The sequence below is a fragment of the Theobroma umbraticum genome, unplaced genomic scaffold (assembly GCF_002168275.2).
Source record: "Theobroma umbraticum cultivar Fairchild unplaced genomic scaffold, ASM216827v3 scaffold_56.0, whole genome shotgun sequence".
Lineage (NCBI taxonomy): Eukaryota > Viridiplantae > Streptophyta > Magnoliopsida > Malvales > Malvaceae > Theobroma > Theobroma umbraticum.
This window is the reverse complement of record NW_018397256.1, coordinates 12,206,442-12,231,858: the sequence shown is the minus strand read 5'-3', so window position 1 is coordinate 12,231,858 and position 25,417 is coordinate 12,206,442. Positions and strand designations below refer to the sequence as shown.

At 34.9% G+C, this 25,417-nt stretch overlaps 5 protein-coding genes across 10 annotated transcripts; 3 read left to right on the top strand and 2 right to left on the bottom strand.

Annotated features, from left to right (window-relative positions):
• Nucleotides 1-1,463: 1,463 nt before the first annotated feature.
• On the top strand, nt 1,464-5,052 carry LOC110411707 (proline-rich receptor-like protein kinase PERK15). The gene is made up of 8 exons (XM_021421981.1): nt 1,464-2,454; nt 2,542-2,997; nt 3,169-3,255; nt 3,470-3,540; nt 3,814-3,899; nt 4,010-4,157; nt 4,440-4,601; nt 4,807-5,052. Exons 1-8 carry the CDS (start codon nt 1,587-1,589, stop codon nt 5,050-5,052), a joined length of 2,124 nt encoding a protein of 707 aa, XP_021277656.1. The 5' UTR covers nt 1,464-1,586.
• LOC110411710 (Peroxisomal membrane 22 kDa (Mpv17/PMP22) family protein) lies at nt 4,896-8,002 on the bottom strand. Of its 5 annotated transcripts, XR_002444813.2 has the most exons (5): nt 7,404-8,002; nt 6,845-6,885; nt 6,520-6,611; nt 5,717-6,196; nt 4,896-5,048 (listed from the first exon to the last, which is right to left on the bottom strand). XR_002444813.2 is itself a non-coding variant. In XM_021421987.2 (4 exons), the coding sequence occupies exons 1-4, from the start codon at nt 7,534-7,536 to the stop codon at nt 5,779-5,781; spliced, it is 684 nt and encodes a 227-aa protein (XP_021277662.1). In that variant the 5' UTR covers nt 7,537-8,002; the 3' UTR covers nt 5,524-5,778. The 5 variants fall into 5 exon arrangements, 4 of the variants coding, with proteins under 4 accessions (XP_021277662.1, XP_021277663.1, XP_021277664.1 ...); XM_021421987.2 differs by lacking the exon at nt 4,896-5,048 and having other exon boundaries at nt 5,524-6,196; XM_021421988.2 differs by lacking the exon at nt 4,896-5,048 and having other exon boundaries at nt 5,524-6,187; nt 7,404-7,982.
• A 139-nt stretch (nt 8,003-8,141) lies between these two features.
• Nucleotides 8,142-11,424, top strand: LOC110411708 (Tetratricopeptide repeat (TPR)-like superfamily protein). 2 transcript variants are annotated; one of them, XM_021421983.2, is made up of 3 exons: nt 8,142-8,334; nt 9,275-10,199; nt 10,427-11,424. In XM_021421983.2, the coding sequence occupies exons 2-3, from the start codon at nt 9,336-9,338 to the stop codon at nt 11,315-11,317; spliced, it is 1,755 nt and encodes a 584-aa protein (XP_021277658.1). In that variant the 5' UTR covers nt 8,142-8,334; nt 9,275-9,335; the 3' UTR covers nt 11,318-11,424. The 2 variants fall into 2 exon arrangements, with proteins under 2 accessions (XP_021277658.1, XP_021277659.1); XM_021421984.1 differs by lacking the exon at nt 8,142-8,334 and adding an exon at nt 8,341-9,201.
• A 162-nt stretch (nt 11,425-11,586) lies between these two features.
• On the bottom strand, nt 11,587-14,123 carry LOC110411709 (Rhomboid-related intramembrane serine protease family protein). Its single transcript, XM_021421986.2, has 7 exons — nt 13,447-14,123; nt 13,098-13,222; nt 12,791-12,876; nt 12,588-12,628; nt 12,318-12,484; nt 12,109-12,171; nt 11,587-12,006 (listed from the first exon to the last, which is right to left on the bottom strand). The coding sequence occupies exons 1-7, from the start codon at nt 13,667-13,669 to the stop codon at nt 11,815-11,817; spliced, it is 897 nt and encodes a 298-aa protein (XP_021277661.1). The 5' UTR covers nt 13,670-14,123; the 3' UTR covers nt 11,587-11,814.
• Nucleotides 14,124-21,446: 7,323 nt separating this feature from the next.
• On the top strand, nt 21,447-25,417 carry LOC110411292 (Sulfite exporter TauE/SafE family protein). Its single transcript, XM_021421378.2, has 12 exons — nt 21,447-22,124; nt 22,218-22,377; nt 23,025-23,225; nt 23,317-23,381; nt 23,710-23,737; nt 23,824-23,906; nt 23,978-24,064; nt 24,151-24,201; nt 24,345-24,566; nt 24,752-24,845; nt 25,040-25,180; nt 25,290-25,417. The coding sequence occupies exons 1-12, from the start codon at nt 21,921-21,923 to the stop codon at nt 25,373-25,375; spliced, it is 1,422 nt and encodes a 473-aa protein (XP_021277053.1). The 5' UTR covers nt 21,447-21,920; the 3' UTR covers nt 25,376-25,417.

The following is a 25,417-nucleotide window of genomic DNA, read 5'->3' as shown; positions in this document are numbered from 1 at the left end:
AAACTCTGTTTAAGAAACAGAATTAAACAAACAAGTTAATATAACAGTTACAAACTCATAAGACATGCAAAATTACATGAAGAATATTCATATGTATGGAACCTTCTGCACATAAACAATTTATAAATATAAAATTCATCACATTTATAAGATTTTTAACCCTGCCTATTCTTCATTCCAACTCACATTTACCCCTTCAATCAACCTTTCTGCCACACACGAAATTCACCTTCAAATCAACGAATTAAACTGGGTTTTTCAGTGTTCCTAAATTCTCTGCTGCACCATCTATAATTGATCATATTTAATTGAATTAACTGTCTTTTACAGAAATATACTAATTTATTCAATTAAGACATATACGTTTCTAGTGCCTTAATAAGCCCAAATAGGCCATATACTTGAAGATATATTGAAAGACAAAATCCAGTTATTAATTGAATTGTATGGATAAGTATAACTTTAAGTTAAAATTTGATCTTTCAAAAAAAAAAGTTGAAATTTGATTATTGGATATTGATGAGATAAAAAGAATAATTATTAAAAAAAAGAAAAAATATGCAATATGGATGTGATTAAACTTGTTTAAATGTATAAATAGTATTACTAATATAAAAAAGAGTTAAGAAATATATTTAAAAATAAGTTTTTGTTGGAAGAGTTAAGAAAATAAAAATTATGTAAAAAAAGAAATATAATAAATGTTGATAATTTTAGATCTTAGTTTTTCAAAACAAGATAATTTTTTAAATTCTCTGGACAAATGAATTTCCTATGAAAGAAAAAATGAAAGAGAGAAATAAAAGTTTTTTTTTCTTCTAGTAATAACCAAATTATATGATAATTTTTGTTACATATTTTATATTTTAGAAAAATTTATTTATGAGGAGAAAAAAATTAAAAATTTCATTGACGATTTTACAAGGTTATTGGAGAGCTTTCTTGCAAACTGAAGATAATGAATAAGTATTCTTTTTTTTTTAATTTTTAGAGAAAAATAAAATAATATATAATTTAAAATTAAAAAACATGTTCAAATTATAATAAAATTGTAATAAGATATGAATCACTTTTAAGTAATAAAAACTTTACATAATTATTTGGTTCGTAAAATTGATAAAAAAATAGAACAAAATAACTAGTAAGTGAGTGTCCACGTGCCGCTTTCGAATGGGTAGGTGGCGCCACTGGTTAGAGACGATGTCTCATCTCTTGGTCCGTGAATTAGTGTTATTTTAAAATTCCATAGATTAGCTTAGACTTATCATAACTATTTTAAAATTGTAAGATTAGCTTAGGCTAGATAGTGTTGAAATTTTCTAAGAAACCAGCAAGTAGTACTAACTACCTACTGTCTTGTCAGTCTGTCTGAGTGGTTGGTTTCTGGTTTTTGTCAGTTAAAATATTACTTGGCTTTTTGTATGTGGATACCATCGTTATTATAATAGACGAAAGCGATTCATGAATTGTGGTTAAAGAAAGAAGAATTCCAGCTATGGAATCCACCCAGATAGTTAATCAAGTGATTTGCATGTGGACTACCCTAAAGAACTTGTAAAGAATTCTTCCGGGGATAAGATTCAACGATGTTGTTAACACCCTCATCGTCCCCATCTCCGGAAGGTTCGTCGTTCACCACTTCACCGCCTCCTCAACAGTCACCTCCGGTGGTGCAGCCACCTCTAGGAGCGCCACTCCTTTCCCCACCATTTCCGCCAACAAATTCTGCATCTCCCGTTGTTTCTTCACCCTTGCTGACTCCGCCTTTGGCCCCTACATCAACCCCGAAAACGCCACCTCCATTTCTCCCTGTGGCATCTCCTCCACCTGCAGTCATTGCTATAAGTCCGGTTGCTCCTCCACAACCTCCAACACCGCCAGTCGTTACACCTCCACCACCATCAGCTGCAGCTAGTACCATTAGTCCAGTAGCTTCTCCACCGCATCCCCCACCACCAGCATTGGTCATTTCTTCCCCACCGCCCTCCCAAACTCCAGTTCAAACTCCTCAACCCTCTATATCCTTGCCATTAACTTCTCCACTTCCCTCTCCCACCCCTCCAACTCGACCATCTATTATTCTTCCACCTCCAACAACAACAGCTCCCTCTCTGCCTCCACCAAGGCCACCTACTGATCCACCACCATTTTTTTTGGAGTCTCCACCGCCACCTGCAGCTTCTCATTCTATTGGGGTTCCTGACGCTCCAGGATCGTCTCAGGCATTTCCGCTCCCTACACCACCACCACCATTACCGTTAGCAGTTGGAAAAGGAGGATTGCCAGCCACTCAGCAGGGGTCAGATTCTCCAATTGGGCTTATAGTTTCATGCATTGGCGTTGGAATTCTACTGTTTGTTGTGTTTGCACTCGTCTGCATTTGTTGCAAAAGTAGGAGGAGAAAACAGAAGCCTTTGGAGGACAGAAGAAAACAACAATGTTTGGTGACAAAAGGTGAGATTAATTGGTAAATAATTGTTACAATCAAAACTACTTTCTCTAACTTTCTGATGGAATTTCAATGTTTGGTTGAGTTGTTAGATGACCTTTATGCTGCTCCACTCCAACATGAACAAGAAAAAGTTGCCCCACCGCCAGGAGTCCATGTTATCACAGTGCCACCAACTACCCGGCCTCCACCGCCTCTCACCAATGCTGAAGGATCTGGCACTAACAATTCGGGGTCCTCAAATGGCATTTTCACTTATGATGAATTGGTCGTGGCCACCAATGGCTTTTCTGAATCCAACCTCCTTGGACAAGGCGGTTTCGGTTACGTCCACAAAGGAGTACTGCCGAGTGGGCAAGAAGTTGCAGTTAAGCAATTAAAGGCTGGAAGCCATCAGGGCGAGCGTGAATTTCAGGCTGAGGTCGAGACGATTAGCCGAGTGCATCACAAACATCTTGTTTCCCTGGTTGGCTACTGCATTACTGGGGCTGACAGGTTGCTTGTTTATGAGTTTGTTCCAAACAAAACCTTGGAATTCCACTTGCATGGTTAGTCATTTCCTTCTCTTCATTTGAAGAGTGATTTCTCAATAAGCTGTAGGTTTCCCTGTGGATAGCTAGAATTCTGTCTTTGGTGCCATGATGCCTATTTCTATGCACAACCATGTTACCAATTCAGCTTAAGATGTGGCAGTAATCATCGAATGCAATTGGTTGTAGGAAATGGTCAGCCGGTTATAGCTTGGGAAAGCCGACTCAAAATTGCTATAGGGTCTGCAAAAGGAATAGCATACCTCCATGAGGACTGTGAGTCCGTTTCTTAACATTCTGTCTCTGAAAGTTTTACTTGTGGCTCTTTTCCTGCATCAAGAATCTACAAATGAATGAATCAGATGAATAAAGGACGAGTTATCATTAATCCTTCAATGCAGGCATTCTTTTCACATATATATTTCTCAAAATCACTACTTAGGACATCTTTTCAGAGTCTAAGTCTGATTGAAGTAGATTTTATCTACAGGCAGTCCAACAATCATTCATCGCGATATCAAGGCAGCTAATATTCTTCTCGATCCTCGATTTGAGGCAAAGGTAGGTCTCCAAATCTCTGTATTAGTTTTCTAGTTTTACAGTGCAGGCTTGTCCTAACTACTTGTATGAACTATAAAGTAATTTCAGGATACCTCTGTTATTACATATGTTTCTGATTGCTCAAATGTAGGAGGTGTTCAGTAAGTTGTGTTGCTTTTCCTATAAGATCCAGTGCTTAACAACTAAGCACTGAAGTGAGATCCCTATCTTTTTTGGATTTTTGGCTGTTGACTTGTGTACTTTGTTAATGGACTCTTTATGTCTTGCATTCAGGTTTCAGACTTCGGCCTTGCCAAGATTTTCTCCGATGCGAGTTCCTCCATTACTCATGTCTCCACAAGAGTGGTGGGAACTTTTGGGTTAGATCCTTTCTTTTCTCACCCCTCCCCCTTTCCAATTTAGGACGCATATTTGTTAATTTTCATTAGTATTTGAGGATACATTTGCTCTAACAGCAAACGGCTTGCAGATACCTTGCTCCAGAGTATGCATTGACTGGCAAATTAACAGATAAATCAGATGTATACTCCTATGGAGTCATGCTTTTAGAGCTTATCACTGGGCGTCGACCAATCATCAAGAAAGAATTCTCCATAAACGAGAGCCTCGTTGACTGGGTAAGTACTCTTCCATTTTTTTCATATCAACTGATATTATCTGCCAGATGATGGAAAACCAAGTTAGTCTACTAAAATGGGCTCTGGATTATCTCATCTGCAAAGTGCTTGTCGTGGTTCCTCCACCGTTAGACCAAGTTTCTGCCTTTGAAGTTTGGACCCAAATTGTCCCTTCTTAATTCCAGCTTTGCATTGTCAAGACTAGATAGTAGTTACAGTGCTTTATGCTATGACTATGAGCAGTTGATTAACCGAGTTCTGTTGCTATATTTTTGGACATAGACGAGGCCCTTGCTAGGTCGTGCACTCGAAGACGATGATTTTGATGCTCTTGCTGATCCAAGGTTACAGGGCGCTTACAACAGGAGCGAGATGGCATGCATGGTCACTTGTGCGGCTGCTTGCATACGCCAGTCAGCATGGCTTAGACCTCGAATGAGCCAGGTATCTCCAGTCCCTTTCTTTTTTTCTGGTGGGGTGGGGGAATATAAACTTACATGCAATTAACGAGATTCCGAGTTCACAGGGCTTTCATTGGTAGAAAATGGTGATTATTTATTTACTTAAAGTTAAAAATAAAATTTGCACCAGCAGTTAAGAACAGAGTAAACGCCCAGATTGTCTCAACTCAGATGCAAAACCAATGCAGGTAGTTCGTGCTTTAGAAGGAGATCTTTCGCTCTCTTATCTTGATGTAGGAGGAAGGTCCTGGAACAGCTCAATGTACACGTCTTCAGAAACTCCGATTCAAAAAGCCCGACAATACGAGAACATGAAGAAAAGTAATTCATCAATTGGCACTAAGAACTATGGCATCAGCGGAAACAGTGAAACCACCAGTGAATATGGCCTTAACCCATCTGGCTCAAGCAGCGAATCCCAAAGAACAAACTGAGGAACAGATGACAAAATAGAAAGCAGAGAGAATTAGTGATAATCTATGAGCAAGCTTAACATCCAACTTGATGTAGTGCTGATAGTTTAACTGGTTGTTTCCCAATTCATCCACCCGTTTTGGTCACTTTCTTCTTTTAAGTGTGGAATTTGTTCTTAAATTCAGTACAGGAATTTTATTTATTTATCCAGGAAAGTTGAAGTTGTGCAGTATGTTAAGCCTCCCAACCAAATTGCTATTGCATATTTTCTACATGATCATAATCTTACTTCATGCAGCAACAACGGATAGATAAAATACTGAATAGTTTTGTCACATGCATTGTAGGCTAAAATGTAATTTGTTCGATGACAATAAATACAGGAATGGAATTCACGATAGTGTGAGACTGAGATCAAGTGCAATGGGGACGTCATGATGCTAATTCAAGACCATAAAGTAGAAAGTAAGCGTGATTAAAGGGAACCAGGCAAGAGAATCAACAGCCAAATGTATATCTCTCTAGCAAGGAGAATTATCAAAATCTTTTATCAGGTGGATTGAGGATAACAATGATCACCGACTTCCTTATATCCAGAAGGGGGAAAAACAAAAACTGAAAGATAGTGAAAGTTCAACTATCGAAACCATAAACTTTTGCATTCTCCATAGTATTATCTTTTACCTACTATGTATTTGCATTATGATATCGGGTCCTTGGATGCATGAGCATTCAATTTTGATAATTCATCCACCCTGACCCCTTTTCTCCTTCGAAGGTAGCAAAGAATTCAGCCATTGCTTCCAAGGAGCATCCTCTTGTTGCTCAATCCATGACAAGAAACAGCTATCCAACAGGCAGAAGACGTTTACATATAGTAGTTGGTACCTCACTGGTATATACCGAAAATTTGCAACTTGTACAATTGGCCATACACCCCCTTCAAGAATTAAGGCTGGGACAAAATCTCTCTTTACATTTTCCTTGACTTGAGGGAAACTCTTTCCAGCAGAAAATCCCATGTAAGTAAAAAACACAAGTAAATCCAATGGCCCAAAGATGAACCCATCAATTGCAACTTTAGTAGCCACAAAACGAAAAGAATTTGGTTGTAGACAAAGTCGCAACCTTATATATCGGTCCAAACCTTCATACCTACAGCCACTACCAAAAAATTAGTGTTCCCAACAAATTTTCACATACATAAAAATGCACAAGGGAGTTAGGAATTGAATGTTATTTTATCTTAACCATGGAAGAATTCCTTGACCTCCAAGTTGGGCAGCCAATCCAAAAACAAGAAAAAAAGAGGCCACATTGAACCATCTCTTGTTCCCAGAATAAGGCCGCACATCTCATGTTTTGATGCATGGAAGGAATTATACATTGCTAGCTCTAAGATATATGTGAAAGCAGTGAACAGTAGTTATGATGTGAACTTAACATTCTTTAGCCAAATACATCCACAAATGGCAGTGCTTAATTACCAGTAATGGCCAACTGGTCCAACAAATCCAAACCCAAACAAGCTTGTTGTAGCCACTCTTTTCCAATTGATCTTTAATTCTTTATCCTCTTCCTGGTACAAAAAAGGAAATTTTCATTCTAACAAAAGAAATAGGCTGGGTAACAGTAAAATACTCACAAAACTAAAGATGCTTAGAATATACATAAGTCAGAATGCATGTTTATATTACTGACACATTTAGAACAGCTAAATTATTTTAAGGAGGTGAACTTTGCGCAACAGGAACAACGGGCATTGGATCAAAGGAAACTCTGCAACCATGCTCTTCCTTGCATTGCAGTTACCTGAATGTCATGACCTTCGTCAAGTGGTGACTGATGCAAAACTGCACCCATCAAATTGAAGCTCCCATGTCAAAGATTCTTTCATGCATGTAATCAACAGACCAAAAAACTGAAAATTCCTCCCTTTCAAGGAATCATAATGCCAACCACGTTAAATGAAATATATCAACTCACAATTCATTCTTATTTGTACATTTGTTTTCTCTCTCAACTCCAGTAAATTGGGGTTCTAGGTTTCTCTTTAAAAGAAGGGTTGCAGTGTGTTCATCCTAAATTTTTACAAAACCGCAGACGAAATGCAAAAGTAACAAGTATCAACTGATAAACCTGAATTACAGAGCAACACGATAAAACTATACTCCAAGAAACACTGATTATCCCCTTACTTCCAAAAAGAACCTACCAACCAATCTCATCAGGGGAGGAAAAACATGTGCAGCAACAAGGGCAAGAGAAATTGGAAATTGAAAGACTGCCCATTTTTCCAAACAGCACGAAAAAGAAGAGACATTGGGAAAAAATATGATCAGATATTAAAGTAGGAAAGGTGATGCTTTGCCTGTAAATGACGGTGTTTCTTGGCAGTTGAATGAGTAATGGTTTGAGCAGCTATGTCTCCAAATCCCCAAATCAAGCCTGAGCTTATAACCTGTGTCTTCACCGGGTGGATTGCCAAGCAATTCTGGTACCATCTCCACAACCTCAACATTTCGTTCTTTTACTACAGAATAGACAAGGCGATGAAGAAAAGAAGTTTCTAGATGAAGAAATGGAATTTAAACAAAAAGGGAAGAACACTCAGATGCATTATCATCATCCTCATCATAGTCGGGTAAAAGTAAAAACCTCTGATCTGATAGTTTTAATTACAGCACTTTCTATTTTCTGGGTAATAATGAAATCAAAGAAAGAATTTTCTTTTCTTCGAATTTCTGTTTCCAGGACAAACCCATTTTTCCGGGAAGCCTGTTTCAGACACACGATACAAGGAAAGAAACAAAAACATTTTCTTTTTTTTTTGCCTTTTTGCAAGATGAGGCGGTCCGAGGAACTGTAGACTGGGCCTGACTTCGTCAAATCTTTTCTTTCTTCCTTTTCTCTTCTATATTTTGTTTTTGGGTTTTAACCTACATGATCCAATCCAGCCCGGCCCTGTCAACCTGGACCTTTCTCTAAGGAAAAAACACAAAGAAATGCAATAAATTCTAAAAATACTAATGGATAAAAAAATTTTATGAGGAAAAATGGAGGAAGAATGGGAAAGAGAAGCAACATATCTCAAAATTTTCAGCCGCACTTTCTGTTTTTCTTATCTCCATATGTTTGTCAGCAATGGGTTTTTTTTTTTTTTAATATGTGGATAACATTTATTTTATTGCATTTCACGACACTCACTCCATGCACACCATAACTCCACCAATCAGGAACTTCTCTTTCTTTACTCTCTTACATTTTCTTGCAAGAACCCAAGATACAATTAGCCCCGTCAGGTACGTTTCACTCACGTGCTCTCTCACTCTGCCATTTTTCCATGGCTCGTTACTCATCAGGGTGACTTTTTTCTTGCGTAAATTAAGCTCCTTTCCATTATTATCAGAACTCCCTTAATCCCAAATTTTTGGGTTATTTCTTTTTTGTGCTGTTTTGTTTTTGTTTTTTTTAAAAAGCTTTCCTTTTCGTGGTCTAGTGAAGCTGCAAATCTTATGTATTATGGATGATTAGATGATTAGACGGATGCTTGATCTGTGCATTGAATTTTAGTGCTTTAACTATATATTTGTCACTTTTGTGGAAAATCCTTCTTTTTGTTTTCTTGATCATTTAGGAAACAATGTGAAACACCCAGATGGGAATTTGGGAGTAGTTTGTGAAAATTTGGTTGGTGATTCTCTTTAGTTGAAATCTTTGGTGGATTCCAAGGACAGGTCGTTTTTGGTTTTGTTTCAGTTTTTGTTTTTCAGAAATGAAAAACACTTAGGAAAGAAATCCGAATGATTGATTCCAGTTCTAGAATCCAGATATGGTATTTATTGTCTTCTTTATAATTACTTTTGGCAAATTACTTTTCAGGAAAGTAATTTTCGTGTTTCTCATGTTCTAATGACTGGATATTCTTGTTCAAGGAAAAAAAAATGCTTACAGTCAAGCATTTAATCGTGGAAAAAGTATGTTTCCATTTTCATAATCTGCTTTTACTAGTAGATGATGCTTCTATTGATTGTCTATCTGCTTTCCAGTGGGCCCACGTGGATGGAATTAACTTATTCTTCCTGATGTTAATGTGTTCTTCACAAAACTTTTCTATTGGAATTATGGTCTCTGCTTGAATTCTTGCACGTTGGCTCTTCTGCATTGAGGTTGATTGATTTACTGCTTTTATCTGTTAACTTACCGGTGTTAAGATTTTAATGTGGTATGTTTTAAGTGCAGGAACTTCCATGGATGATATGTAGAGGTGGATAAAAAATAGTAATTCAACATTGCTCCCCTTATGGATCTCCAAAATCAATCTCATTGCTACATCTGCATGACAAAAGAATGTTGCCAAACCGTGCGCTCCCAGACAAAGCTAATGAATATTCTAATAGAAAGAGGAAAACCCCAGGAAGCTCAGTCTATTTTTGACAGTTTGATTGAAGGAGGTCATAAACCATCTTTGGTAACTTACACTACTCTCTTGGCTGCCTTGACCATCCAGAAGCACTTCAGTGCCATACATTCTATCATCTCTCAAGTGGAAAAAAATGGAATGAAACCTGACTCAATTTTTTTCAATGCTGTTATAAATGCTTTCTCTGAATCTGGAAACATGGAAGAAGCCATGGAAACTTTCCGGAAGATGAGGGAGAATGAATTGAAACCAACTACTAGCACTTATAACACATTAATCAAAGGGTATGGGATTGCTGGTAAGCCTGAAGAATCTCTTAAACTGGTAGACCTGATGTCCCAACAGGGGAATGTCAAACCCAATCTCAGGACCTATAATGTACTTGTTAGAGCATGGTGCAAAAAGAAGAACATGACAGAAGCTTGGAATGTGGTTAATAAGATGATAGCCTCTGGCATGCAACCTGATGCTGTTACTTACAATACCATAGCAACTGCTTATTCACAGAATAATGAGACTGATAGAGCTGAAGGGATGATTTTAGAGATGCAGAAAAATGGTGTGCAGCCTAATGAGCGAACTTGTGGCATCATTATTAGTGGATATCGTAAAGAAGCTAGGATAAAGGACGCCTTGAGATTTGTGTATAGGATGAAGGAGCTCAGATTGCATCCTAATCTTGTGATTTTTAACTCACTGATCAAAGGTTTTGTTGACATCATGGACAGAGATGGGGTTGATGAGGTGAGTTAGACCAATGATTATACTTATTTCCAATTCCTTTCATCTAAGCAAACATTTAGAGAAATACAAGATTTTTATAATTCCTACATCTTTTGAGCTGTGGTTCTGCTTGTTTTGGTTTCTAAGTCTTCATTTTTTTTCTTTTTCTTCTTTAAAATTACGTGCTTGTCTACTGAATATTTCCATCTGGAAAAGAACATAAACTCATGCTAAGCTTCGATCTGCAGGTACTTACTCTGATGGAAGAATTTAGGGTCAAGCCTGATGTTATAACCTTTAGCACTATTATGAATGCATGGAGTTCAGCAGGTTTCATGGGTAAGTGCAGGGAAATCTTTGATGACATGGTGAAAGCAGGTATACAGCCTGACATTCATGCCTATAGCATTCTTGCTAAAGGTTATGTGCGAGCACAAGAACCAGAGAAAGCTGAAGAACTCCTAACAATCATGATTAAAACAGGATCCCGTCCAAATGTTGTAATCTTTACAACTGTTATTAGTGGGTGGTGCAGTACTGGAAGAATGGATTCTGCAATCAAGATTTTTGATCAAATGTGTGAATCTGGAATTTCTCCCAATTTGAAGACCTTTGAGACATTAGTTTGGGGATATAGTGAAGCCAAGCAGCCTTGGAAAGCCGAAGAACTTCTCCAAATAATGAAAGAATTTGATGTTCAGCCTGAGAAATCCACTATCTTCCTCATTGCTGAAGCTTGGCGTGCCATTGGGTTGACAAAAGAGGCAAATAGAATACTGGGGACCTTTAAATGTAAGGAGCAGAAAATGGAGACAACAAACGACATACCAATGGAAAGCTTAGAGAAACTATATCACAAGCAAACTATGGCTGCCTCACATTCCAATGTTTTACAGATACCAAGTGTAGTTGCAGGTGATCAAAAGGGGTCGGCTGTGTCTGTTAGAAAAGGTCGCATGGTACTGAGAGATGCTGATTTTCCATTGGATTGCTCATGGCTTGCTACAAAATCAATGTACGTTCCACTAGGTTGTAAATTTGGAGCAAGGTATCCAATTGTCTGCCGGAAGCAATGTCAGGGGCAGCTTGGAATGTATGGTCAGCTTACACATTCATGTACAGTGGTTTTCCTTAACTGAGGAAATCAAGTTTGTGCTTTTGGTGTAATTAGGGTCTCTTCATATCCAAAGAAACAGAAATAGTTATCAAAATACTTAACTATAGATAGCACAGAGCTCTTCCACAATGATGAACTACTTTATTCTTTTTGGCTTGCTGAGAAATGCAAGTTACTATTGTTCCTTGTATCTGTTCACAATCGCTTTATTATATATTCTTGTAAACAAATATGCTATATAGAAAAACATAGGAAAATTACAAAATTCTCTCACACAGCTTGTGCAAAATCTCCCTGGAAATGCTAATTGCTTTATTATTCTCAGAATATAGCAATTACATATGGAAGCTATTCAAAATTCATCGAATCATTAAATTTTACAACAACCTGTTTATAATTGAATTATTTACATATGCATAAAGCAATTGTGCCACAATTCCGTTCCTCAACAATTTAATCCACCCTCTGAGCTCATCATTGCATTAGACCTCCATCATGATTTGATCTGCAACTCAATTCTTAAGAACTTCTGCCTCTCTTTCTATGCAAATTTGATATTTCTTTATCAGGAGGTTGAGAAGGAATTTTGCTGAGAAGCCATACTAGAAGAACACCAATAAGAGCACCAGAGAGATGTGCAATGTGATTGACACTTTGCAAGGAATAGGAAGAGCCAGACGGGCCAGTTGAAGCTTGGGCTGCTTCCATCACCTGTCAAAGCCAAGAACATGACATTGAGGAGGTTAACCCTTAGGTTCAACACAATCTTTCAGGATCATGGAAAATTGATGATAACCCTTTAAAATTTCTCACCTTCTCTATAACAAATTGGCCCAATATAAGCACTTCAAGGATCTTTCTCCAGTCCCAAGACATCTAGAACAAGAACGAGGGGGTTAAAGAAGTTTGTCCCCAGTGTCTGACATTTTATTATTACTTATAAAATAAAACTAAAAAATGGAAAAAGAGAGAAAGGGGGATTTAGTTAAATACTTCATATATGTCTGGAGAATTCAGCATACCTTTACAAAGACACTGATTGCAAATAACCCAAAAACGGCACCAGAAGCACCAACAGAAACGGCATTTCTTGGTAAAACCAGCCATGAAACAATGTTTGCTCCAGCACCTGTAAAAATGTAAGAAATCCACAATGCAAAATTCCCTTCCTCTTCTTCAACAAGTTTCCCTGTTTTACAAATAAGGATAACATCAAACTCCTAAAATCAACTGATTCAAATGTCTACAAGTTACAAACATTCTCAAATCAAAGAGAAGGGCAAAATGCTTACCAAAAATGTACAAGAAGAAAAGATTGCTAGAAAGATGCTTCCTGAAAAAGACCATAAGCAAAACAATGAACATCTAAGGAAAAAATAAGACAAACTCGCAGAATGACTGCAGTTCTTTATCAAGAAATACAAGCTTTTTCTACTTGGTTTTATATCATATTAATATTTGATGCTATGCAATCCAGTAGCATTAGAGAGCTTACCAGTTAGCATGACAGAACGTCGATGTCACAAATTGGTACCAAGCAGGCCATTTGTGGTACAAGTATAGTGACTGAATGCCCTGAACCTATTGAAAGAAAGAAAAAAAAGAATGAGAAGGAAACTTTGGAGTCAGCATGACAGTTCCTGCTATATAAAACAAGAAGACTAACAATAGAACCTATCAAAAACCTTATTTTTCCTTGGCCAATATATAGCTCACATACATTAACTTTTTTGGGTTATTGTTTGTATTAGGAAAAATGCCCATCAATAACAAAGAGAGACTAACCCAAAAAACATAAATACCTGAAACAAGTGATCAGCCACGTATATTCCTAGATTAAGAAGTATGATCCAAAATACTCCATTAACCCGCTTCTCTGGTTTTCGTCTATCCCCTGGCTTTCCAAGTTCTAGCTCCGAAACAATATCTAAATAAGCAAAACATTTGACTGATAAAATTGTTCCTTTCTCTAGACACAAAGATTTATCAACATTTGCACATAAACTGCTCGGCAAAATTCCGAGCAGACACAAGATTGTTCAAAAGTAAACAGGCAAATGATTCTCCTTCCTAAAAAAAAAAAAGATCCAAAATTCCTAAAAATTTCAAGTATGGATTTCATATAACTAGATTCTTAGAAGTAAAAATAACCTGAGCCGTTCCTCTTGCATACCAAGCGATGTCGAACGGTGGGCAGAGACTGAAGAAGAGGAAACTTGACGGGTTCAGTGAGTCTCGTAGAACCGGGAAAACGACGAATTGTGGAATGTTCTGGGAGAAGACTAAAAGGGAAATGAGAACAAGAAGCTAAAGGCATGAATTTGCATGGATATGGCTTCAGTGTCAAGACCTGTTGCAGCTGAAACTGCCCCATTTCTTTGGAAACAATGGTCACTGGAGGATACTCAAAAAAACCCCGCGAACTCAAAAGAAGGTTCGTCGGAGTTGAAACAGGCCGAACGGGCTTCTCAGGTTTGCTCTGGACCTTACTCCCAGAGCAATGCTTAATCTGTCCAGAAAGGATCAGGACCAGGCCCAAAGAATAGGATCATCACTTTTCTTCAAGTGGTCAGTAAACAGTTCGGAGAAGAGAGACGAAGCAGTCCCGTGGCTGGATTTCCATTTCCTTGGGTAAAATGGAAAGTTTTCATTAGGACCATGAGCCCTACACCTTTTTCCTTGTCACCTTTAATCTGGCAAAGGGGAGGGATGACAGAAAATACATCATTGCCATCACCAACAAATGCATTCGTTTCAAAATATCGAAATCCTCCATGAGTGCTCGTACTCTTTAGTACTAAATTGGCCCATTCCTTTTTTAAAAAAAAAATTAATAAATCTATATTCAATACATTATCAATGTATAATATTTATACATTATTACTTATAGGGATGCAGTTAGTTAACTTTTATTGAGAGGTCAAAGACAAAGAGAAATAAAAATTAAAATTTATAGAATTTAATTAATAATTAAAAAATTTATAATAAATAATTTTATATAACATGTAAATTAAAAAAGTAAAAAAAATTATAATAGTTTATTATAAAAGTTGTGTTCAACAATATTTCATAGATTCCAATTCATCAATTATTGACCTTGTATGAAAAAAAATTAACAATATCTTTTTCGATATAAATAATTAAATTATTTATAAAAAAATTATTATTTATTTAGTTTCGAAATCTTCTTTTCACTATTTTATTAGGTTTGATGACTCAATGTTAGAAAAATAATTTAGACAATTTGCATATATTTTTTAAAGAATTTGTCAATTATTTTCAATTTACTCATATTTTAATCAAATCTTAAAAAAATTAATACAGTCAACATCTAATATTTTTATTTTATTTATACTTAAACTTAAAATACTAAATATTAAATTATAATACATAAATATATAAATATGATATATAAGATTTACATAATAATTAAATACCTAAATAGTTAAATAATATAAATAAAAAAATTTTACCTCCTCTCAATTTCATACGATAGTGGTAAGTGGTTATTGTCCAAACTTATAAATCTCTTTTAAAGAATGAAATGTATATCAATTATGAGTTACATAAAAGAAAAATAAAAATAAATGACAAAATAAGAGCAAGAGAAAAAAAAGGAGAGAGAGAAAGAGGTGTGCAAAAACCTAATTAAGATATAGAGTAAAATTGAGTAGAGTTTGTAGAGTTATTTTATTATTTTTTACTTATATAAATTATTAAATAAAAAATACTTGAAAGTATTAAAAATATATAATAAATAAATAATTCGAAAATTTTGAAATGCCCCAACCTCATAAATATACTATTTTTCATAACAATTAAAAATATATATTAAATAAAAAATTTTAAAAAATTTGAGTAACGTGACCTCCGCCCTTGAATACTTAATCATATAAATCTTATCTTATAAATATATATATATATATATTAAAAAATAAATCTTTCAAAAATTATGAATATTTATTTCTACAGTCTAAACTTACTTCCTTTTCTCGTACCTGCCTAAAATGTTAATATAAAAAAAAATCAAGGACTAAAAGGATAGAATGAATTCATTATCAAGAAGCACTTACAAATTGTAAATAGCCTATAACTCATTAAAGGGGCTTATGCTTATGAATATCTGGGCAAGCAGACCTGCTGAATTGCTTTGCTAAAACTGGAGCCCACTGGGCAAGTAATCATGTCAAATTAATCATAAAAAGTTGCTAAAGGCCAAAGGGGACCATTCACACTGTTCTGAACAAAGGGTATCTTTGCTTTTGGCCAAAGGGCAGAAAGAGAAACATGCAATTGAAATGCCAAATGTCTGTCCGAGGATGTGGTTATTCAAACATCAGTTTTGACGACGACGATATTGCTCTTACTCTACAATTGTGAAAAGCCCCCACGTAATAGGTTTAAATCAGAAGAGATATCATTTCAGACGGGAAACCAGGTGTTGAGATTAAATATATTGGCCCTTTACAAGTTTAACCTCATTGCATACGCACATGTCCACGAGCATTATCAAATTAGATCCTGACAGAATCATTTGTTTAACTAGTTAGTAATTACTTAATTAATTATCATCATCATGACTAGTGAGCTATTTTGCACAGGTAAGTACAGTGAGAAAAAATTAATTATGTTAATGAACTATTAAGATTTGTTAATTAGTTTCTTGGATCTTGATCATGGATCATATACATACGTCAGATCTGATCATTGCAAAGATAATTAATTTATACCGACCAGACCAGAAAGAAAGGAAGAGCAAACAAATTAAAACCCAGAAAAATTTTGAACCACTTATCATAAAGGTCAGATTCTTTTATCATAAACGTCTTATCATAAAGGAAAATAGGCCACATGCCCTTGACAATGTTGGAAGACTAGTCAATGCTCCTATGAAAATCCGTACATGTCAGAAATTTTCTGAATTCTTCATGTGTTAAATGCGTGGCGAATTTGTAAGGTTGGCCTTAGCTCGATCTCATCCAAGTGATAAAAGATAATGGTTTCCAGCCCATGTGGAATGAAAGCGAGTGCTGAATCAATCCAAGGAGAAAAACAAAGTCCTATGGCTTGGTTTGTTTGTTAGCGTTTGTGTGGTTGCCTGAATCAAGACGGCAAGAATTTGAAAAGAATCTTACAACGTTACGCAAGAAAATTCGGCTACTGATAATTGCAAATAGAGCTGTGGACGTGATGAAAGGCAAAGCCTCGGGTCAATTATCACCATTCACGCTATCCAGATTTGTAGTGTCTCCGGGTCTGATAAGTGAACTCCTTTTTTAATCATGCGGAGTTTTGACTTGTTTGGTAACCCTATCCCTATCTCGCCGCCCGGCACTTGTTTTTCACACTTCACGCGGTCCATTTCCGTCCCTAGCCTTTGCAAGCAATGCCAATAAAAAACGTGGATCATGAATATGAAACCCAATTTCATTGCTGAATTATTGGTAATTAAGCAATTATTTTCCTTTTGTCAATTAATCGCCATAATCACCATCAGTTGCCACGCCATGCCAGGGTGATGATTACTTACAAGTAGGATACTCTACTTTTGGGTCGCAGAGGGAGTCTCTTTTCCTTTAATTTCTTTGTTTGAGATCAGCAGCGAAGTCTGGGTTTTGCTGGTACAGACATGCATACAATCGAGCTCTGCTTCGTTGGCCTAGCTCAAAAGCAAAAGTTGTATTCACACATGCTAAGTTGCTGTCTCGAGAACGCTATAATTTAAGCATGCAAAGGAATCATTCTTGTACCTGCCATTTCTACATTCGACATTATCACGCATATTGTCTCTCAGTTTTCATTGTTTTCGGCATCGAACTTGGTTTCGTGGGTATTTTCTCCGTTTTAATTCGGGCCTATCTTTGCCTAGAAGAGAGATAGGACCGGTAAGGTACATGTGATGTATTTTAGTGTTACGATTTTTTGCGTAGGATAAACTTTCAGAACTAGAGCCACAATGGCTTACAGGAAAATTCTCAACGGAATAAAAGAGGATGTCTTAGTGTTATAAATTTACATCGATTATATATTAGAGTGATACTGATACATAAGAATTTATATTATTTTAATTTGTAAAACATCTTTATGTGAAATAAAATTATAAAGTCAACTGATCAAAGTATATAATTTGACAAGAGTTGATGTGGATCATGACAATTAGTATTAAACAAATAGCAATGTGCCACTAAAATAGTGGGTTATTTGAAGTGAAAAGGATGTCACGGTACTCACGTAGAGGACAATGGACTCTTATTGAAGTGGGAAGGATGTCACGATTTTGCATAGAGGACAATGGTCCTTGTTGAAGGGGGAGGATGTCAAAAGTTCTTGTTGCGTATAGAGACAAATGGCCCTTGTTGAAGTCGGATGATGTCACGGTCCTCACATAGACGTGAAATCCCACATCGTCAGATAATGCTCCAAAGTAGAGTTGCAAAGTCTCGCGTGTGGAGTAAGTGAGGAAGATGTCATGGTTTTAAAGAGATTCATATCACTTCCAATCTGTAAGGTATTTTTGTGAGACAAAATCGTAAAATCAAAACAGACAATACCTTATAAGAGTTGGTATGGATTATGACACTCAGCCTTGCTCATTTCTTTATTTGCATCTTTTTCACTAAAACTCTAAGCATTAATATGAATCTAAATAGTTTGTTAATTTTAACTTTTTCTACCATTAAACTGACTTTTTTGAATTTGTAATTTTTATGGTGTTAATTTCTATTAAAACTCTAGGCATTAATATGAATCTAAACAATTTGTTTATTTTAACTTCTTTTACTATTAGATTGACTTTCTTAAATTGTAATTTTATGAAGTAGAATCTTTTACAGACAATTTAAATACACGACAAGCATGAAGTGATTTTACCATTATTATCCACCACCGACATTCAACTTTTTGTTGTTCCAATTCATGAAAATAAAAGACATAATTCTTTTTTTCAAAATAAAATTTCCCGTCCATGTTATTATTTACTCCCAAGAATCAATTACCTTCGTTAATAACAAAAGGATTTCAAAGATAATTGACGGGTAGTGACTTTTCAAGGTCTTTCCCACTTCACAAATCATGGGAATGTCTTTTCTATTTTTACATTGTTAATTTAACTTAGTTAAAGACGAAAAGCAAAATATACTAATTACAACTCAGCTAGAACTCTGGGCGATCCAAAATTTTCCAAAACATATATAGGCAAAAAGAGTTTATAAAAAGAACAATCGCTCCCAACCCAAACGAAGCTGTCCCTATCACTCTCAGAATTCACGGCCATTTTTCCAACTGAGAGTTCGAGCATATGGCTTCCATTAATTGAAACTGCCGTACACACAGCACTATGCTATACATTAATAATTTATTAAATTATATTTTCTTAATTTTAATGAAATTGAGTTTCGATCATATTAGAATCTTTAAATCTGAGTTGTTATATTAATTGGTCCGTTATATTGTCACATGTCGAGACATTAACTCTATATCCGCTGGTACGGCCTGTTCTTGATACTCCCAAAGTATCCCTCCTTTGGGCTGCTGCGTGTACACTACATTTATTACCATACCTAAATTCATTAAAATTAATAAATTATTTAGTTTCGTCTTGATTTGGATTTTAGGTAGAAGTCATCCTCATCATTTTCGTTTAAAATATTTGGAGACAATTTCACGTGATCTACTAATAGATTCGAATTCATTCAAAGGATGGTACTAATAGATTCGATTACTTTTGTTAAAGATTTGTTATGTCCATGATGTACTGAGACTTGTGTCCCTCGTTTTATAAGAAAACAATAAAAATTCTCCCAAAAAATAAATAAATTAGATTATTTTCCATATTCTTATATGCCACGTGGACTATTTAAATGGACTTTAGTATTTATTTATAATTTGGGAAAGAGGTTGAGATTTCATTTCTGGATTCAAAGCAAGAAATCATTCTATTCTATTTTAATCCTTGCTCTTATAGGTATGTTTTTCTCTGCATTAATGCAATTATTTATTTTTTCAATTGTTTGAAAATGACTTGAAAAAATATTAAGCTGCAACCCGAAGTTATGAACCATTGACTCTTGTTTTCTAAACGTCAAAATTTACGGCTAAACATTCATATCGAAAAAGAAAAAAACAAACGAGAACCATATATGAATAATTGAGCCAACAAAAAATAAAGAATCATATATGAAAACTTTTATTAGGATATAATATAATATTAAGATTGAACAATATTCATTATGAATTGTTTTATTATATTAAGCAATTAAATAATAATTCAATTATATAGATATAATGTTTTAAAAAATTTAAATAAATTTTTATATTTTATTTTAAATTAAGTAAATTTTTATTATTAATTATTAATTATTAATTAAAAATTATTTATTATTTTATGTACATATAACCCAGATCTTAAAAGTTATATTGAGAGGAGAGGATAAGCTAGCTTACATATTCCTAATCACAAAATGATCACTTGATTTGTAGCTTTGGAAGGATAAAACCGAGAAACCTACTTGTGACTCAGGTCACTGTCAGGCTCAGACCCCGGTGTTTTGGTCCGATTGTGAAATTGTAATGTTTCGTCAACGATTCAACTCGCAAGCCAATATTATTGTCCGTTGTTAAAACAAACAACATAATTACTCGGGAGTCGAGACCTCGAGAAGAATGTCCTTTCCTACCACGTCTTTTTAACTACTAAATCTTTCTTTGTTCTTTTTAATACTCTCAATCAAAAAAATTTATTATTATGTCAAATAAATAAAATAAAATAAACTGATTTTTTCATTAAACTCATCGTGTGTTCGGATAATAAGTTGAGAGTTATTTAATTTTTGTAAATCTTATTTTTATTTTTAAATAAGAAATATTGATATTTGTTTTTATTTTTATTAATTTTTATCTTATTTTTAACTTGCAGGTTTTTGTGATTAATCAACCAAATTGTTTCAAAAAATGTAAAAAATTATTTATTTAGAGTTAATTTTAATATGAAATGACCCAATTGCTTATGATGATAAAAAAATGTAAATAGAATAAATTTTAAATGTAATTATTATTTAATTTTGTATCAACTTCAACAACTCATAAATCACTTTTGATTTATTTTATTCAAAAATACGAGAGTCATATGCATTATAATATCAAATTGTCCCCGTACTATCATAATTTCGACGAGAAAATAATATCTTAGTCTATCAATGTTGATTCATTCGAACATAATTTCAAAAAATTATCAGCATGAAAAATGTGAAAGCAAAAAAGAAAAGCAAAGGGGTAGTACCCAAAGTTTGAAACTTTGAATCATAGTGAATGTTTGAAGTCATCATTGGACTAATATATTTTAGGCATATTTTTTTTGCTTCTCTTACTTAAAAGTTGACTTCCAAGCAAAATTTGATGATATAAACCTTGTACCAAAAAGGGAAAATTAATAAAATATTTAAAAATTAAACTTAATTATATTGAATGGCATTAGAAATTATAAGATATTGTATGTAACTTTTTTTTTTCTTTTAATCCCAATTTTAGAGGCCAATATATTTTGTGATGGAATTAAAAGATTCAAGTACATAAATAAATAGTTTTAAAATCTTTGCAGTCTTAAAGGTCAATCCTAGATAGGTTAATGTAAAATATCTATAACTCATGAGAAAAATGTGAGTATATCTTTTTTTTTTTTTGTTAAAAATAAATGTGAGTATACCTACTTAAGTTTTCTAATGGTAGGTGACACTTCAATTCAGCATTAAATTAATAATATATGACAACTATATAATAATATAATGACAACTATATATATCACATCAAAATAATTGCAAAATGGAATTTATGTTTATCAGTACATTATCATTTGACTGAATATGTGAAAGTTTAAAAATATTTTAAATGAACTATTTATATTTTTAAATTTATTTATTGAAGAGAGGATAATATATAATTTATTAATAATATATGTAATTGATAAAATGATGTGGGTAAAATTTATTTAAATGAAATTAAAAAGATATAAAATAAAGTAATTTCGGGAGAGTAAAATGGAAGTCTGACTGGCTGAGGACGTGGAGGTCCACCCGAATGGAGGCAAGCAGTCAACCACCCATCCACAAATTAACTGCGTCCGAACAAAAAATAAATAAATTAATGGTAGACGTGCCCAGCCGAGCTCAGCCTGAGGATCTCCTATTTTTTTTCTTTCTTCCATCACTTGATTGTATAAAATCTCACCGTCTTCTTCTCACTCATTCCCAGAGAGAATACACAGACGTCAGCCAAAGGTCCCTTCTTTTCTTGTTGTTGATTTTGCGTGCAAGTTTTTCCCAAGCATTTCGCCAGTCTCAAATCCCAAAGTTCTTTTCTTTTTTCAAATGATTAAACGATTTTTTTAGATTCCCAAGCTGGTATTGATTTCTTGGAAAATTTTTTTCCTCGCTGGGTTCTTGCAAACCAAACGCCTTGACGTTGTGCTGTGCGAGCTAACGGTTTGGAGAGAGAATTTTTAGAGGTCTAAAAAAGGGTGAGATTTTTTGAGTTGGAAAAAGTGTCGAAGTTCAAGAAAATTCGTTCAGAAAGAAGTTGAAGAAAGAGAAAGAGAAGAATAGAGAAAGGTGGTCGAATTGTTTGAAATCAAGATGGAGCTATTCGGAGTGAAGCGGAGTGTTTTGAAATCGATAATGTTGAATTTGCTCAACTTTGCTTTAGCTTTCATGTTAGTTTCAGCTGAGAGAAGCTTGAAGAATGGGGACTCAGCCAAGGAATCTGAAACAAATTATTTCCTCAAAGCTATTAATTTCTTGTGGCGATCTGATCAGTCGGGTTATCAGCATGTTTGGCCTGTAAGTATTTATATTCCAATGTCTTCCTTTTTACTTACACTATATTAACGTCTTTGACCACCTTAATTTTTACTTTCATCTTTTGGTTTAAAGGAAATGGAATTTGGTTGGCAAATTGTGCTGGGAAGTATAATTGGATTCTTTGGAGCAGCGTTTGGGAGTGTAGGAGGAGTTGGTGGAGGTGGCATTTTTGTTCCAATGCTTAGCCTTATTATTGGGTTTGATGCAAAGTCAGCAACTGCTATTTCAAAATGTAAGATGGGTTATGTTCTTTTTACCTTTGCATGAAGAACATTTGAACTTGATGTGATTTAAGAATTAGGAGATGCAAAGAACTTGATGAAGCTAATAAAAATGAAAAAAGAGAAAAGGTACTTTATTTCCTTTGGGTTTAAATGTTTTCCTTGTCACTTTCCTAGAGAAAAGGACTTCCTCTTTATTTTCTTTTTGAACTCTTTCTGATCTGGTTTGATTTGTCATTGAGCGTAGGGAAAATAGTTTTGCTGCAGATTACCCGAAAAATCGAAATTATCGGTATAAACTTGCTGAAGCTAATCTTCCTTTTAAAGAAATTTTTTTTTTGAAATTTACTCATCTTGTTGCTTAAAAACTTTCAGAATTGTGTAAGCCCCATAGTTCCAGTGATTCAAAATTACACTTACCATTTGCTTGTAAGCTGTCTGTGATGTGATTTTAAGATTTAGGAATTTCCTTGCCAAGACAAAAGAAGAGAAATAAATAGGTGCATTTAGATGCTTCCAAAAATTATGTAAGTTCTAACTGTAGCATTTTGAGAATTTTGAATGCTATTAAGAAATTATTAGCAAAATTGTTAACAAAACAGATTGCTCTGTTACACTAAATGAATTCATGCATTCTATGTTTTTGGCATTTTCCTAGGTATGATCATGGGTGCAGCAGCTTCAACTGTTTACTACAACCTTAAGTTAAGGCATCCTACACTGGATATGCCTATCATCGATTATGATTTGGCTTTGCTTATCCAGCCAATGCTCATGCTGGGAATTAGCATAGGAGTCGCTTTTAATGTGATCTTTGCAGATTGGATGGTCACAATTTTACTTATTATTCTCTTTATAGGTAATGGTTTGCTGATTTATTGTTGTATTTGGTAGTTATAATGTTCTTGTAGCACTATTTATTTAATTTCGATGGATTGGATGGCTTGCAGGAACATCAACAAAGGCATTCTTCAAGGGTGTTGAAACATGGAAAAGGGAAACCATACTGAAAAAGGTAATTTTGTTAACTCATACTATGTGCAGAATTTTGAGCTTGTGTATCTTTTTCTTCATTCCATTGTGATTTTAAATAAGAATTCCTTCCACAATATTTTAAACAACTTCTTTCCATTTTCATGAATGAGAAATTAAAAGACTTTGGGGATGTTTGATTTCAAAATATCATAATTGCTAACAACCTAGATAATTTCCTTTAGAATGTCTTGCCTTTCCAGCTTAATGCACTAAAAACAAAGAGGAAACTCTCTCATTAAGTGTGTGATGTGTTTATATTATTAAAATTAATTGCTGACTACTTAAAAGCTGCTTGTCTTGGATTTTAGGAGGCTGCAAGGCGTTTGGTGTCAAATGGTTAGTTGCCTAATCCTTTAATCAGTGATCCTTTCGTAATGATTTTCCTCCTGAAGTAAGCCCATATATTTCTCATATGATATCAGATACTGGTAGTGGGGATGTGGAATACAAGCCTCTTCCTAGTGGTCCAAACAGTGACCCCCCGAAGGATAACACAGACAAAGAAGTGAGTAAACTGTAACCTGTTGTTATTCAGTACCGATATTTCTCAATATTAATCTAATGCAATCATTGCAGGTCACTGTTTGGGAAAATGTTTGTTGGAAAGAACTTGGGCTTCTTTGTTTTGTTTGGGTTGCATTCCTTGTATTGCAGATCGCCAAGGTTATCTTCTGCTCTATTTATTGATTTATTTATTCAGAATATGAATTATTGAGGCGTAACTGATCAAATATGACTTTTGACAACAGAATCATATAGCTACTTGTTCAGTGGCATATTGGGTGTTGAACTTGTTGCAGGTACATTCCTTCTTTTCCATCTCTATTGCCTCTTTATATTTGTCGAATTGCATGATCAAGACATAACTCTTGAATGTTAAGGATCATCTTTATCATAGCAATTTCTTTGAAACCTGGTTTATGGTATCCTTTCTGTTTTCCAGATCCCAGTTTCACTCGGGGTATCTCTGTATGAGGCAGTTAGTCTATATAAAGGATGGAGAGTAATTGCATCCAAGGGAGGTGAAGGCACAAATTGGCGAGTGCATCAGCTTGTTACCTACTGTGCTTTTGGAGTACTAGCTGGAATTGTTGGTGGTCTACTTGGCCTAGGTGGAGGATTTATCATGGGTCCACTTTTCTTGGAGCTGGGTGTCCCTCCTCAGGTGAGATTCTTTGTATCCTTGAGATGTGTGGCACGAATTTATAACCTTGACGCTTATCCTACAAGTATAAATCTGAATGACGGCAACATAGGGGGAAAAATCTTGGTCTCCTCTCAATTATAACCTTGAAGTTTCTCCATTGTTTCTTAATTCTGATTGTTGACTTCTTACTGACATATGTGCAGGTCTCAAGTGCTACTGCTACCTTTGCCATGACTTTCTCCTCATCCATGTCTGTTGTAGAATATTACCTTCTGAAACGTTTTCCAGTACCTTATGGTAAGTTGGAAGCTCACAGCAACACGATAATTTTATTGAAGTTTCTTTTCATAATTAGGAAATAAAGGGAAACATCCAGACCTTCAAATGATGTGGTGGGGATAGGGGTAGTGGTGCCAGTAATCTTGCCTCTAGGTGTGGGTATGGTTGTTCCATAATATTATGGAGTTACACGATCCTTTTTTATTTGGCAGCTTTGTACTTCACTGCTGTGGCTACTGTTGCTGCCTTCATCGGACAGCATGTTGTGAGAAAGCTGATAATTATATTTGGAAGGGCATCTCTAATTATCTTCATTCTAGCCTTCACCATATTCGTTAGTGCAGTATCACTAGGTGAGCTTCGATATACCTTTTATTGATTTGACAAATACACGTTTTCCATGCTTCAAACTATGCAAAATAATACAAACTCCTAAAACGTATTTTTGCTTATATTTGGTAGGTGGGGTTGGCATATCAAACATGATCGGGAAGATTGAGCGGAATGAATACATGGGATTTGAGAACCTCTGCAAGTATGACGGTTGACATGTCTTCTTTTTTCCCTTTTTTTTTTTTTTTTCATTTGAC

What these genes read in the sequence shown, in the direction of transcription:
- LOC110411707 (XM_021421981.1), top strand. Translation starts at nt 1,587, where the DNA reads ATGTTGTTAACACCCTCATCGTCCCCATCTCCGGAAGGTTCGTCGTTC. An exon ending in ACAATGTTTGGTGACAAAAG is followed by an intron (nt 2,455 to 2,541) that starts GTGAGATTAATT and finishes TTGAGTTGTTAG; the next exon opens with ATGACCTTTATGCTGCTCCA. An exon ending in ACGAGAGCCTCGTTGACTGG is followed by an intron (nt 4,158 to 4,439) that starts GTAAGTACTCTT and finishes TTTTGGACATAG; the next exon opens with ACGAGGCCCTTGCTAGGTCG.
- LOC110411710 (XM_021421987.2), bottom strand. Translation starts at nt 7,536, where the DNA reads ATGGTACCAGAATTGCTTGGCAATCCACCCGGTGAAGACACAGGTTAT. An exon ending in AGAAACACCGTCATTTACAG is followed by an intron (nt 6,886 to 7,403) that starts GCAAAGCATCAC and finishes TGATGGGTGCAG; the next exon opens with TTTTGCATCAGTCACCACTT. An exon ending in GGACCAGTTGGCCATTACTG is followed by an intron (nt 6,197 to 6,519) that starts GTAATTAAGCAC and finishes ATTTTTTGGTAG; the next exon opens with TGGCTGTAGGTATGAAGGTT.
- LOC110411708 (XM_021421983.2), top strand. Translation starts at nt 9,336, where the DNA reads ATGGATCTCCAAAATCAATCTCATTGCTACATCTGCATGACAAAAGAA. An exon ending in ACAGAGATGGGGTTGATGAG is followed by an intron (nt 10,200 to 10,426) that starts GTGAGTTAGACC and finishes TTCGATCTGCAG; the next exon opens with GTACTTACTCTGATGGAAGA.
- LOC110411709 (XM_021421986.2), bottom strand. Translation starts at nt 13,669, where the DNA reads ATGGGGCAGTTTCAGCTGCAACAGGTCTTGACACTGAAGCCATATCCA. An exon ending in CAATCAGTGTCTTTGTAAAG is followed by an intron (nt 12,172 to 12,317) that starts GTATGCTGAATT and finishes TTCTTGTTCTAG; the next exon opens with ATGTCTTGGGACTGGAGAAA. An exon ending in GCCAATTTGTTATAGAGAAG is followed by an intron (nt 12,007 to 12,108) that starts GTGAGAAATTTT and finishes TGGCTTTGACAG; the next exon opens with GTGATGGAAGCAGCCCAAGC.
- LOC110411292 (XM_021421378.2), top strand. Translation starts at nt 21,921, where the DNA reads ATGGAGCTATTCGGAGTGAAGCGGAGTGTTTTGAAATCGATAATGTTG. An exon ending in AGCAACTGCTATTTCAAAAT is followed by an intron (nt 22,378 to 23,024) that starts GTAAGATGGGTT and finishes GCATTTTCCTAG; the next exon opens with GTATGATCATGGGTGCAGCA. An exon ending in AGGATAACACAGACAAAGAA is followed by an intron (nt 23,907 to 23,977) that starts GTGAGTAAACTG and finishes CAATCATTGCAG; the next exon opens with GTCACTGTTTGGGAAAATGT.